This window comes from Lissotriton vulgaris, chromosome 6, assembly GCF_964263255.1.
Source record: "Lissotriton vulgaris chromosome 6, aLisVul1.2, whole genome shotgun sequence".
In the NCBI taxonomy this organism is placed as follows: domain Eukaryota; kingdom Metazoa; phylum Chordata; class Amphibia; order Caudata; family Salamandridae; genus Lissotriton; species Lissotriton vulgaris.
The window spans coordinates 1,234,622,454-1,234,637,502 of NC_141694.1; the positions used below are offsets into that span (position 1 = coordinate 1,234,622,454).

At 46.1% G+C, this 15,049-nt stretch overlaps 1 protein-coding gene across 1 annotated transcript in view; it reads right to left on the reverse strand.

Moving 5' to 3' along the window:
* Positions 1 to 912: 912 nt before the first annotated feature.
* LOC147708676 (E3 ubiquitin ligase TRAF3IP2-like) overlaps positions 913 to 15,049 on the reverse strand; it is a 264,726-nt gene continuing 250,589 nt past the window's right edge. The window contains exons 9-10 of the mRNA XM_086927333.1: positions 1,178 to 1,719; positions 913 to 1,111 (exon numbers count right to left, since the gene is read on the reverse strand). Coding sequence (XP_086783459.1) covers positions 1,573 to 1,719 — 147 coding nt within the window. The 3' untranslated portion in view covers positions 913 to 1,111; positions 1,178 to 1,572. The remainder of the gene's footprint in view (positions 1,112 to 1,177; positions 1,720 to 15,049) is intronic.

Genomic DNA, 15,049 nt, shown 5'->3' on the forward strand with positions numbered 1-15,049 from the left:
GAACCATCAGGTTCAATGTTATTTCGGTTTCTAGTGGGCATAGTAGATTTTAAGTCTACTTGGTATTACGTTTCTGGCCCAGAATGTGGTAGTCCTTTCTGGTTTTCATTATTTTTCTTAGTTCCACCTGATATTAATGTCTCTTATGTTTAATTAAGCTTTTTGTGTTTTTAAAGTAAAGAGCTGCGTGGACATAAGCTTTACTATCCACCAGTACCTGCTATAATTTATTCCAACTGTCTAACTCTACAACATCTTCTTGAGTATGCCTTGGTTCCTCAGCCTTACTACCTTATGAGAGTCAAGTGCTAAATGGAGTACCTGATCATCAAGTAGGACAGCGGAAGTGTTGCGGCACCAGGGCATCCGCAGTAAATTACCTCAATTGTTGTAATTGATTTCCAGTAACCTCTAGCAGTCCTGGTGCCCCAACAAATTAACCTACAATACAGTCCCTTTTCCTACAGTTCAGGATCAATTGTGTAACACTGGACATAAACCTACCTTAAGCATTATTCATATTCACCCTCTTTGTGACATTCAGAATGCCCGGTGTGGATTACTGCATGCATGCCAACAGCACCCAATTATTTCCGGGTCCTCTGGAGGATATATAGCATGGAAAGACCATGTTCCAACAGCACTACACTCAATTTAAGAATGAATTAACAAAAATAAATTATTCCCAAATCTTTCAATGATATAGGGACTTAATTAGAGTATGGAGGGGACTGGGAATCTTCCAACAGGAACATTATTGTGGAGGAAACTTAGCCAAAGGATTCATATTTGGAGTTTCCACCAGAAATTTGTGGATCTTTGGTTCCCTCAAAACTCTAAATGAGGACCACAATTTTTAGTAAGCAAACCTAGGGAAGAAGTGTTATCTAATAAGTGTGTGGCACAAGACAATGTGATTTACTTTTTATTTTTTATAACATCTGAATAGTTTTATGATCTTTATGAAGGAATGTTGTTAAGAATATAAAAGAACTGCAGGTGCTGAGGAATGATGCAGCTTGACTGGTGTCCTGGAATTCACAGTGGTCACTCATGGAACCAATCCTAAAAAGACTACATTCACACCCTGTACACTAGCAGTACCTAGATTCTGCGCCGGGATGCTCCTTCGCTGGAGTCGCTGTGCGCATAATAAATTGTTCTAACATAACATAACATAACTGTCATGCTTACAGCTGTTATGGGCCAGTTACTAACTATCTTACTATTATCTGGTGGTTTCAGGTGTATTCACAAAGATGACTCCTACTCTGTTAAGGTCCCAATGTTGTGCAGTCGTCTTCCCTAAAATCTGGTACGGAGAAGGTTTCAGAGAGATAAAAAATGTACTCAAATACAGCATTTCGATAAATCACCAAATATGTTCTGTTGCCCCTGCATTCTTTTTGCATGGGTTAACTGCTTGGATGACTGGAGATATTAATAAGTTAATGCTGGATTAGATCAAATCAAGCCCTACATATTTACACCGGTGGTAATATAAAAGCGTCATTCAAGCAGATCTCCCTAACCCTGCCCATAGGTTCTACAATATTTATTTTCGACTGCTGCTCATATTGGCATGAGTGTGAGTTTGGGCAAAGGTCCAATGGGAGGGGCAATTAGTTCCTCTTGCCTCAATAGCCTCAGCAAGATTTTCTTAATGTTCTCAGGCCACATGTAAATGTGGGTGTTCCGGAGCCAAGTTGGGACATCCTCCTGCAAACGAAAAAGAAAATAGTACATGGTCAATTCACTTTGCTTAATGCTTCAGATTTCACATGGCACACAGCTTTTTACGTTTCAGAGATTAATACATGAAGTACAATTATGTTATGATCGAAAACTGCAAATAAAAGGCAGCATCAAGCCCTATGTAATAACAGACCTCATGATCATGCTACTAATCCCGCTGCTGTGAATTACATTTATAAATGGTTATAGAAATAATTTCATATTTAAAAAGAAGAAGTGTTTCACACTCATAAACACCTATTCTGTAGCCACAAACTCTCCTGGACTTCTTTACTTTTTCTTTTGTCCTGGCCGCCATTTCGCTGCTGCACTCGGCCGCTTTACTCTGGACCTGACCCGCCATCTTGCCCATTCCCTCGTCCTTCAACACTTTTCCCGCGTTTCCCCCCTTGATCCTCAAATGTTTCTTCCCTTTTCTGATTTGCCTTTTCTCCATACCCGTGTATCCCTCCCACCCTCCCTTGGTGCTGTGACTGCATCCCCCCTCCGACCCCACTTAATGGAACTCTGGTTTTCTGTATATAGAGATAACTCTAATCACTAGTATATGCAGTAGACCTTTGTACTCTCTACCATTCCTATGTGACTCTTAGAGTATATCCATTCGCAACCCTTCCCTATGTATATAGAGATAACTCTAATCACTAGTATATGCAGTAGACCCTTTTTACGCTCTAGAGTATATCCATTCGTATCTCTTCCTTGAGTGACTTTACTATTTGTACATTTGCAATTTTTCTTTCTGTTTGTATCTCGTTCTTGTGTGACTTTACATCTTGTACATTTGAAATTTGTGTTTGTTTGTATCTTTTATGTAACGCATGTAATCCTTAGTCCTTATGTTTTGCAACTGGTTCTTATGTAAAACGCTCTGACACCTTCGGGTAAAGTTCGCGCTATATAAAATCGCACTAAATAAAGAAATAAATAAAATAAATAAAGAAGCAAGCATTAGCAAACCTAATAGGTCTCACATGTAAACGACTGGATCAGCAAATAGTTTGTAGCCATGCTGTACAGTATCCAGAATGCTGTGCAGCGTGGCTTAAAAAACAAAAGCCCTTGACTAGGCCCCCTGTGTCATTTTGTAGGTGCACCACACATGTGCGTGCCTACAAAATGACGCAGTTGATTTTTCATTTTAGGTAATGATCCAAATCGGATAGATAACTAAAAATAAAATAAAATGTGCAAATTGTTTTTAAAGCGGGCGAAAAGGAAGCAACACGGAGGTGGTGAGGGTAATGGCGAAGTGACATGTGACGGGGAACGGTGAAGCAACAGAGGGGTAGAGAGGGGGACCGAGAGAAACACAGGAGGGGAGGGGACTTGAAATAAACAGTGGGGATGCAGTAGCAACAGGGGGAGGGTGGGAGCAAAAGCAGCACAAGATTTAGGGGAAAGCAACACAGAATATCGGTGGTGGATCAAACAGGTCAAAAAGATTGTGAAGAGGCAATGGTCCATGGGAGGGACAAACACAAGATTGACAAGCTGGTTCAAGAATAAGAAGTAGGCAAATGAGAGTGATAAGGAAAGCCTTCCAATGAAAAGCAATGGACAGGCTCGTAGCCCCACCTTTTTCTAAGTGAGCCACAATATGCCTTGCAACAGACAGCACATGCACTGTTTAGTAGGGCTTGAATTAAAACCTGTTAGACTGGGGGAATATATTTGAAGTGGCTACAAATATCTGTCTTTAAATTCGTTTTAGTTCTTTTTACTTCATGATATTTTACAACGTCAATATGAGGTGCACAGCTTACCTGTTCTTGGGGACCACTAATAGTCCAGGTTTCTTAGACAGATTGAGCACAAAAATGAATGGGACATTTTTTCAATCAACAGGGCATTATTTGATAATTAATACAGAGACTGAATATGCTGTAGGTCAGAGGAATTGAGACATGGGATCTCTGGACAGACTCTCTTAAAATGCATCTTAAGTTATGGTCAATGGAACCAAGACTAAATAAGCTGGGGAAAGATTCTCACCAACTGCTGGAAACTCTGTGCTTAAGCCCACTTCCCAGAATTCTAACCCTCTCCAGCCCCACTGACTCCAAAGGAGCTCTGAGAGGAGCGACTGTGACTTTGCTTGGAGAGTCCATCAGCTCAGACCTTCACCAGCATGGAAGAAACAGCAGTAAAAAAGAGGACAAAGTAGGAGGCCAGGAGGTAATTCTCCCACCAGACACTGTACAATCAAATACTATTTCTGATTTGTAGCAGCCCAACATAAAAGCTTGTGGAAATAAAGCCAGTTGAACCCAGTCACCTGGTGCCAGTTTGAAGCATTCTTGTCTGTGACCCAGAAAATATTCTAAAAGGCGATTATTGATAATTGGGCCTCTAATCCCATTCGTGCATCATATGTCTATCACGTTCTTCTGATTTCTGGGTAAACTAAGAATGTAAGTTCATATCCTGAGATCGGCTGCTAAAAAAAGTGGAGCCCATTGTTGAGAAGCCTTTTCCCCCTTCTGATCCTCTAGTTCTATCGACTGCTGCTGCACATTGCTGAAAAATGTTGTGCCTAAAGAGAGTGCTTCTTACAACACACATCTTCATGCCTGAAGAATATCATGACTTTGCAGAGGTTTAGGACGGCAAGTAAGTTAATAAATTGTGTTTATGATTGTAGGATTGATTTTACATCACAAACACTGCCTCTATATAGAGAGATTTACACGTTTCAATTTTTATTTATAAGATACAGACCTATAATGAGAAACTTTTTATAAAATTTGCCACATACATACTAGAGCCCCCGGCAATTGCGGAGAGCTTTGCTACATACTATGAGAGGCTGTATGCACCCCAGGAATGCTTAACAGCCGAGGTCGTCCAGCGATTCATAGACGATCTCCCCCCGCGGTCGGTCTTGGTCTCGGTGCGGGACCTATTGGATAGGCCCCTCACCGACGAAGAATTGGGCACAGCCCTGGGTGAGCTGAATCCCGGTAAGGCACCGGGCCCTAACGGCTTCCCTTGCAAATTTTTCAGGCGGTTTCATGTGCTGTTGGGTCCCCGCCTTCGTCCGGTAATTGAGAAGGCGCGTGAAGGTGGCGTACTCCCTCCGGATTGGAGACACGCCGAGGTGGTGGTCTTTCTGAAGTCGGGTAGACCCCCGGAGTGCCAGGCGTCCTACCGTCCAATCTGGCTGCTCAATACGGAGGCTAAGGTCCTTGCTAAGGCTCTGGCCAATAGGCTTAAGCCCCACATTGCAGACCTGGTTCATCCGGACAAGGCGGGCTTTATGCTCCGGAGTGCGACTCGACATATCATTAGGCGTGCCCAGGAAGCAATATCAGCCCGGTGGCGTTTGGGTGAGCAGGCAGCTTTATTTTTGGCGGATATGGACCGTGCCTTTGATTCCCTAAGTTGGACGTATTTGTTTGCCCTGTTGCGACGCCTTATTTTGGCCCAGCGATTCCTGGCCTATATACAGTTGTTATACACCGACCTCACGGCCACAGTGCGAGTTGGGGGTGCGGTTTGTAGGTCCTTCTCGGTTCGGCGGGGAACGCGGCAGGGCTGCCCCCTCTCCCCCTACTTATTCGCGCTCGCGATGGAACCTCTGGCGGCATGGGTGCGCATAGACGCCCAGCTTAAGGGCTTTCGGTGGTCCCCGGGTCTCCCGGACAAAATAGCGGTATACGCGGACGATGTTTTGTTTTTCCTCGCTGACTTGGACCGATCGGGGCCGCGGCTGCTGCGCATCTTGCAGATATTTGGCGAATCCTCTGGCGTCTATATGAACCCGGGTAAATCAACGTTATGAATACTCTGTGGGCAGTGGCGGGCTGGAACTTGGGCGTCGGGCCTGCAGTTGGCGTCGGGAGGGGTGAAATACCTGGGGGTGTATCTGTCGGAGGAGGCGGTTGCCTCCCGGGATCAGAACCTCAACCCGGTATGGGATAGTACGCGCGATGACATGAAGGCGTGGTCCCGTATGCCATTGACCATTTATGGTAGGTCAGCTATCGTTAAAATGGTTGCGCTCCCGCGTCTGGTGTATCAGTTACAGAACCACCCACATCTGATTCCGCCCCACTGGTTCCAACAAGTTAACTCAGCATTGGGAGGGTTTTTATGGGAGGGAGGGAGGGATGGTACGGGTGGCATTACGGACATGCTTCTTATCTTCCTACACAGGGGGCTCGCCACGTCAGACGTACTTTCTTATTATCAAGCGGCCCACATGTTGGTTTGGAACGACTGGTGGTATGGGGTCAGGAGTGATCCAGCCTACGCGGTGGAGCGGCATTTTATGGGCTCGGCGTCCATCCATACATTGTTATACTCGGTACCGCTTCGGCGGAGTCTTCCATCTGCCACGCGGGTGATCTTCTATGTTTGGAGGCAAACGCTGCGCAGAGTGGGATGGTGGAATGTACTCACCCAAGAAACCCCTCTTTGGCACAATGGCCGCCTGCCCCAATTAGATGCTTTGCTGGGCTTCAGGGAGTGTGATGCGATAGGAATCTCCTCAATAGAGGACGTGATGTCGGGCTGCTCCTTGAAGTCCTTTCAAAACCTACAGGACGAATTTGAGATTAGGCATGGGCGGAAAATCCGTTCCGCTCGCGGATTTTGCGGATTTTCGGGAAATCCGCAATCCGCGAGATTCGCGAATCTCCCGCAAAATCCGCAAATCCGCGAGCAGCGGATTTTGCTCGCACTGCTCGCACTGTTCGCGTGAGTTCGCGTGAGTTCGCGCCCCGCGAATAAGTGCAAAATTGCAGAAATACGATCTTAGCAAAACTGAAAGTAACTACTTACCAGGTTCAAAAGTTCAGGCTCATCATTTGTAGCCATTTCCTGTAGTGCTTCCTGAGGGGCCCCTCCAGAGTTCAGTTGCCAGTTGAAACTATTATGTGACCCTGCTCTGAACCTCAGAATAGTTACACATATGCCACAAAGGTCCTGAATTACAGCTAAGGGAGACAAGCAGGAGCCAGGCTGGAAGTTAAAATCCATTAATCAGCCCCTAATTCATTATTGTCAGTTGGGGCAGGGCAGGTGTTGTAACTAATTTTGCAACAATGAAAGCACTTAGCAAGTGCAAAAGATCACTAATCAGGGCGCACTAAGGAAGCAGGTGCCAGCTAAAAAAATATTCTGTGACACACTAATCAGCCCCAAATTAATTCAGGTCACTTGAGGCAGGGAAGGTGTGCTTTGCTTTGCCGAAAATAATGTACACTGGACAACCAGAGGGTGTGGTGATGAAACAGAGGGTGGCATGGGTGGGCCAGAGGGTGGCATGAGTAGTCAGAGAGTGGCAGTGGTGACAGAGAGTGGCAGTGATGAAGAAGAGTGTCCCAAACAGGCTGGACACGTAGAAACAACAAGTTCGCGAAACTTGCGACCCGACAGGTAAGTTCGCAATTTGCGAAAGTGTACAAAACCCTCGCGAACTGGCAGAAACACGGGCGAACACAAAAAAAAAAATCCGCAAATTCGCGGGAATTCGCGGATTTTGCGGATTGCGAATCCGCAAATCCGCAAAATTCGCGAACGCGAGATCCGCAAAATTCGCTCATGCTTATTTGAGATGCCCCGCTCCCAGTTTTTTAAGTAACTCCAATTTCGACATGCACTAATGCCATATCTGACTGACCTTGAGCAACTTCCCGAATTTAGCCCGCTGGAAGCCAAGCTGTTCATGGAGGAGTTGCCGGACAAAAAACGTTCCCGTATATATCAGACGCTGGTTTGTCATTGTTCTTCCGACTTGCACAGACTTAGGGCTGCGTGGGTGGGGGACGTGGGGGATTTAGAAGAAGAAGACTGGGTAGAGGCCTTAGCGAGTCTTAAAGGGGCAGCAATTTCTACCCGCCTACGATTAATACAATTTAAATACCTGCATCGCACCTACTTCACCAGGGAGCGTTCATGGAGGGCGGGCATGATAGGTTCCCCAGACTGTCTAAGGTGTGGGTCAGAGGTGGGCACACTTTTACACACTACATGGGGGTGTTCACAGATTCTGAAATTGAGTTTTTAGATGTTTATCCGAGGTGCTGGCTTGGGAGCTTCCCCGGGACCTGAAACTGGCCTTGCTGCATGTCATGGAGGGGGTAGGGGGCAATTGATATAAACGTCATCTGTTGCTACTTGGCCTGACGTTGGCAAAACAAGACATTGCTAAAGCTTGGAAGGCGCCCTCAGGCCCCGCCATTGGCCGCCTAGAAGAACGGCATGGACTTCTGCATGGTGCTAGAGCAACCCATCTTTCTGGCCAGGGGGTGCCCCCGCAAGCACTTTAAGATATGGAAGAGATGGGACGACTACCGGGGGCTGGACTTGGACCTCCCACCCGAGAGGGCTGTCCTCCCGACAATCTGACAGATGGACCTTTAGCTATGCTCAGGTGGCGATCAGATGGACTTGGCGTGTCCTTGTTTTAGACATTGTTATTTTACAATTCAGTAATGGCAGCAGCGCAAATGGGGGGGGGGGGTGGGTGGGTGTTTGTATGTTCTGTAAAAGTCTGACGATGTTATTATTGCTAAAATACTGGGTGCAGCAAACTCCGGGGATCGGAGCTATGCATTCTATGTACGTGTAGACAAATAAATTTGTTTTTAAAAAAACAAATTGCCACATACATGATCTATACATATCTAAAAAACATTTTAAAAAGGTAAACATTTTAAAACACATGATTTCTTTTACTGGATTTAATAACAGTTGCAAGTGCTTCTTTTGTTGAGCGAACCGCATATGTAAAGAACAATGGTTTCAGCAGGTGATATCGATTAATATGCAATTAAAGGCAGAAAAAAAGAACATGCTCTAGAGTTTGTAAAAATTCCCCACAAAGATCATGTAGTCTATTCTCAGGAGTGAACCCTCCCCAAGCTCCTGTAACCAATTTTAATGGTAGAATATTCATACATAAAAACAACAATTGATGGACAGAATGCAGAACAGTGTCATACATTCACCCCAGTACAGAGATCTTGGCCTAAATCCATAGTTGTTTTTCTCACCATGCCATTTCAGTTTGGACCCAGCCATATGCAAATCAGTCTTGATCCTGCGCCCAATGGGAACAGTCCAGCCCGAACTGCCAGGTCAGGTCCTCCCTAAGACGGTTTCGGGCTTTCAGCCCTCATCAGCCAGGATAGCTTGACTCCAGTGGCATGGAGAGCACAGGACCCACGTCTGGGCATACCCGTCCCACTCGGGGTGACAAATGCAAAAACAACAATTGATGGACAGAATGCAGAACAATGTCATACATTCACCCCAGTAAAGCACCAGTTTGCACCTAGCAATATGCAAATCAGTCTTGACCCTGCGCCCAATGGGAACAGTCCAGCTCGAACTACCAGGCCAGGTCCTCCCTGGACTGGGAACAAGCATCCTAGGACCGGTTCCGGGATTTCAGCCCTCATCAGTCAGGATAGCTTGACTCCAGTGGGATGGAGGGCACCGGACCCACGTCTGGGCATACCCTTCCCACTCTGGGTGACAAATGCAAAAACAACAATTGATGGACAGAATGCGGAACAATGTCATACATTCACATCAGTACAGAGCTCTGGGCCTAAATCCATCGTTTTTTTGCTCACCATGCCATTCCAATTAGGACCCAGCCATATGCAAATCAGTCTTGACCCTGCGCCCAGTGGGAACAGTCAAACCCGAACTGCTAGGCCAGGTTCTCCCAAGGAAAACCGCCTGACTCCATGCTCCAGATTCCACATCAAGTAGGGTTGTGGCTGCGCCTTGCAGAATTACACAATTTACATAAATACGAATATGAAGTATCTGGAAAAGAACCTAGTAAGACAATAAGCTTGTCCTTTGACCTTACCAAATGGACCACCTATTTTTACTGTAGAATTTCACTGTACATCAAGTTACAGTTATTCCATCAAGTAAAAAAACATTTTGTTTGTGAATTATGAAAATCTGGTCAAGCTAATTTGGTTATGGAAAGAAGACATGGCCTTTCAAGTATTCACCAATTAAGTTTTCCATTTTAATTGATGTATATGTGGTGATTTATTTACATTACTGTAACGAGGAGGAGGGTCGGAGGGAGGAAACGTGGACCCCAAAGGAAGATTGGTGGGTCGTTCAACATCCTTCCCCTCAGGGTGAATGCTTGTCCGGCCACTCACGGACGACGCGAACACTAGCGAGGACGGCGCCTTTAAATGGGCGTGTGTGGACGACGAGGACACGCCCACTTGTGACGTCGGCTTCGCCAGGTTAGTGAAAAGACCGGAAGAGAAGGAGTCGGCGTTTGACGACACCCAGGAGGACGAAGAAGGAGATGGCGGAACGAGCGGAGAGACGAGAGCGGAGAACGAAGCCCGACTGAAGAGCAGGAAGGCGAGCCAGGAGGCCAACGTCCCCACGAACCCCCGTGCCCCACTCCCGTGGGAGGAGTGTGGCTGAAGCAGGTACGGGCGCGCATTACAGGCTGGGTTGGGAGGTGGGTCAGCTCTCCTCCTTAAATCAGTAGCAGCTGTTAAAGTCTAGGAGCGAAGTGTGCATAGTGTAAATAACCCAATCCACCCGTTGTTTTCCTCGTCCAACCCCAACCTTCCCTGACACGCTATCCTCACCACGTCACACCACCTGAAGTTGTATATAGCACTAGCAGCGGTGTCCTTCACTCCTGGTTTCCCTTGGTGACCCTTATATGCGACCCAGAGACCTGACAGCTTCCTCTCTTTCTCTTTTCCATTTGGCCACTCCCCTGAGAGGAATCATTGGAGAATAGGCACAGTGGAGACCGAGGACGAGGAAGAGAAGCCCTGCTCATTGAAACCGGCGGAGTTAACCAAGAAAAGTCTGTCTTCCCGTACAAGAAAGACCCTATCTCAAATAAAGCCTTACCCTAAAGTAACAAGTGTCCAGCCCATCAATCAACCCACGTTACAATTACATTTACTTTTTGGTGATTTATTAGGAGCTGTGTGCCACTTACAAGTTCCTTTAGATCTAATCTTCGCAACATTGTTATCCTGTCCAACATACTATTAAGGTGTTACCCAGACTTTAAAAGAATTATCTATATGCCAAAATGCACAAAATATGAATTTCAATACAAATTTATATTTTTAAAGGGAATATCCTTTTCCCACAGGGGGAAGAAATAGATCTCTAAAAGAGCCAGACTATTTAGGTCGAGGACCGTAGGCTGTGCTTGCGCAGTTCGGTGCGAAGATTTAATGTTTCTTAGTTAGGAGGCTTGAACCCGTCCCTCTTCTCCATTGGCTGGCTTCCTAAACGGAGGCCAGCCATTGGAGGAGAGGGGAGTCACTCCGTTTAAGCCCCGTCTTTTTCGGATGGGGGGGCGTGTTTTTTCGTTTCTTTCTCTCTGTGACGTCATCATGAAAAAACACGCCCCCCAGTCTGAAAAGGACGGGGCTCAAATGCAAATGGCGAGCGCTTCTCTTCACAATCCCTCCCCTGGTGTCCTCCTCCTGCCCCGTCTCTTCCCACCTCTTCTCTTTCCCTCTGGTGCCTCCCCTTCCTCCCTCCCTCCCCCTCCCCTCGTCGGAGCCTGCCGCAGTCCAGGATCTGCCTGATCGGCGCTCCACGGACCCGGCGATGTCTTGTTTACATTATAGTATTCATACGGAGCACAAAATAGTGAAAGGAAACAGGCAGCAGCCTCGAGGAGAGACGTAATAAGACACTTCTAGGTCTGATTTTCTAGAACTTCCCACATTGGTATTTCAGGTCCTGTATCCGTGCATGTCTCTACCTCAAGGCAGCAGGAACAGACTTCCGCCTCCAAGCCGGCTGCGGCGACTGCACATGGTGGGGCACAAAAACAACCACAAGCATTAAAGAGTGGTAAGTGTAAGCGTTCCTTCTATTAGGTATTACGCTACTCGGGCGGCCATTTTGAAGTAGAGACAGTTACCATTTTTACTAGTGTATTTTTTAGCGATGCTCCTCTTCTCAATTAAGACCCTAATTGTTACACCTCGTTAAAATAAATGTACACATTTATCGGTTGAGATCTTTTTAGTACACATATGGCTCTTTACTGATCTATGGTTTGCTTTTGGGCTTTAGCTATGCATACGCACTTCTTGTATCTTACGAAAATCATTGCCAATTTAACGGAAATGGGGAAAGGTTACTGAGTTATTTTTCAGAATTTGTATTACTTTACGCTTACTATGGTTACTTCTCTATCGTCTTCAGCTGATTAAGTTTCTGTGCGAGTGGTGTTAAAACGTGGGAATAATCTGCCTGCATTTCCTCCAGCAATGTCTTTTGTTTACATTTAACCTGCCCACGAAAAGACAAGTTGAATATGAACCACCCGGCTTCGAAACATGCATCTTTTATATACTTGTTAATCCTGTAATGCCAGAAAGGGCTAAGCTCACATATCCAATTAGAAATGTGGAAACACATTCAATCAATAGCTGGGAGTTATGGGAACTTGGATTGGTTGAGAAACCCTTCTAGCGGATTGGCTGAGGGAAAACTAGCTAGGTCATTGGCTACGAAATTCAGGGGCATGCACTTGCCAGCAGCTCGGTGATTAGCTACTGCTCTCCCCAAACTTCGGTCTGTGGGCGGTGTTAAGTGACCTCACCTCAGAGATGCTGGCAAAAGTACTGTCATGCACCTTTAACTGTTATATTAAATTATTGGTGGGGAGAAACCACACACGTCCTTTCAACCATGCGCCTATGCACAGCACGTCAATTCGCGTTCCAAGCCCATTAGAAGAGCTGGTAGAACAGGTAGGCTAGTACTCTGGCTGAAGTAGTAGCTGGCAGACTGAGGCAATGTGACCTACTGGGGTGATACTGGGCAGAGTAGGAGGGAGAGTTAGCAGGCCCTGGAGAGAAGCAGCACAGTGGGGACTGTAGCAAGTCCACCTGGAAGGGCGAATAACCTGAGAGGATAGAGGTGGCAAGCCGAAAGGAGAGCAGGCAAGCAGACTGTGAGGATGGTGAACATACTAGGAGAAAAGCAGACATGTTAAAAGTTGAGTGGGCAAGATGTGGGGAGATGCTACAAAGTGAGGTGGAGTAGTCAGTGTTAGAAGAACAGGCAGAGAGAGCAGGCAGAGGGAGTTTGAGGCAAGACAGTGGGCTAGCTAGGACGGAGAGGGCTGGCATTGGGGAGATCAAGAATGACAGGTCAGTTGGGGTGCAGAGCAAGCTGATTGGCCGTGGGGATATATTGTTACAATCAGTGGGTGTGAAAAAAGGGGAGGAGGATATTATCCTGAGCTGCTGTTTACCTTTAGTTTATTACTTCTTTAAGCACCTCATCCACCTCCTGCTCCCTCCAACAGCTGCACCTTTGATTATACAAACTGTTAATTTGTTCCTTCCATGGCATACAATGAGGTTACCTGCTTCCCATGTTCTATATTCAACTCACCCTGCCATTCATTAGGTCTCATCTACAGCATTGCTTTTTTAATGCTTTTTTGGCGAGATTATAGTAAGGCTTTTGCCCCTGGCGCTGTGCTTGCTCTCCTGCCCCGGCGCTGTGCTTGCTCTCTTGCCCTTGGCACTGTGCTTGCTCTCCTGCCCCTGGCGCTGTGCTTGCTGTCCTGCCCCTGGCGCTGTGTTTTCTCTGCTGCCCCTGGCACTGTGCTTGCCCTCCTGCCCCCTCGCTGTGGTTGCTCTCCTGCTCCGGTGCTGTGCTTGCTCTCCTGCCCCCGGCGCTGTTCTTCCTTTCCAGCCTCTGGCGCTGTACTTGCTCTCCTGCCCCCGGCGCTGTGCTTGCTCTCCTGCCCCCGGCGCTGTGCTTGCTCTCCTGCCCACGGCGCTCTGCTTGCTCTCCTGCCCCCTCGCTGTGCTTGCTCTCCTGCCCCCTCGCTGTGCTTGCTCTCCTGCCCCCTCGCTGTGCTTGCTCTCCTGCCCCCTCGCTGTGCTTGCTCTCCTGCCCCGGTGCTGTGCTTCCTCTCTTGCCCCTAGCACTGTGCTTGCTCCCCTGGCGCTGTGCTTGCTCTCCTGCCCCCTCGCTGTGCTTGCTCTCCTGCCCCCTCGCTGTGCTTGCTCTCCTGCCCCCTCACTTTAGCTCTGTGTGTGGCTCTGTGTGTGTGTGTGTGTGTGTGTCTCTGTGTGTGTGTGTGTGTGTGTGTGTGTGTGGCTCTGTGTGTGTGTGGGTGGCGCTGTGTGTGTGTGTGTGGCTCTGTGTAGGTGCAAATGCACTAGGTCTCGCATTTGCGAGCGATTAAGCTATTGGCATTGTAAATGACAATGCCATTTATTTATGTTTTAAAAACATAAATAAAAATAATGTCATGAGCAATGCCAATAGCTCTAACTTTAACAATGCCGAGACCATTGCATTGTAAATGCTTGTTTTGACTGTATCTTCGGAAAATCCCATTCCAAATGCCATGGATTTATTTCATTTTTATACAAACTTCTATCCAAAATAGATTTTTGTACTCAAACAGAAAAAGAAGCCAGAAAAACAGGAATTGTGTAGAACCCCGCCCACTGAAGCGGGTAGCAATAGGAATGGAAAGATAAAAATGAAGAGGTGGCAGGTTTGTAGTGGATAAAAGAAAGATGGGGCAAAATCAACTTTGAAATGATAGGTATTGCAGGGAAGAAACCCTAAATAAACAATTTCTTGAAGGAACAGGGGAGAGAAAAGACGTGATTAAAGGCAGCATAATTAATGACATCAATCAATCAATTCTTTATTCGGTTATTAAAACACAATAACCATCAAAGTTCAGATAAAATCACAATTAATAAACATAACAAGTTCATCCAATACACCAAAGTCAGTTCATCATAATTAGGATACAATAGATTTCCGTAATTTAAAAACATTTTTTTAAAACGAAGGAATTGATTCAATAGTTAAAATGTTGTCAAATTTCTGTACAGCTAAAAAGGCAGGGCGACAGCGATTTATTTCCATAGTCTTCAATAAAGGAACAACCCACCTTCGTCTGGGCATTGTATAAAATTTGCAAAAAATAAGAATATGTATATCTGATTGTTCTGACAAATCGCACAGGGACACTTAATCACCATTTTTGACCAGTCATTCCTAGCGGGGAAACTAAGTGACCTAAACAACAAATTAAATCTAAGACGAGTTAATAAAAACTTCTCGTAGTCACTCATTTGTAATTTAACATATGGCTGCATTTTTTTGGAAATCACAATTTGCTCATGGGCAGCCACCGTTATTTTCATCATTTCTGTGGTGGTTCTGCGCTCATGCAGGTAAGTCATACACTTTTCCTTCAAGGCTTTCCTGGAAATATTGCACAAAGAGGATGGTTCATTAAAATAGTTTGCCAGGCCCAAATCCG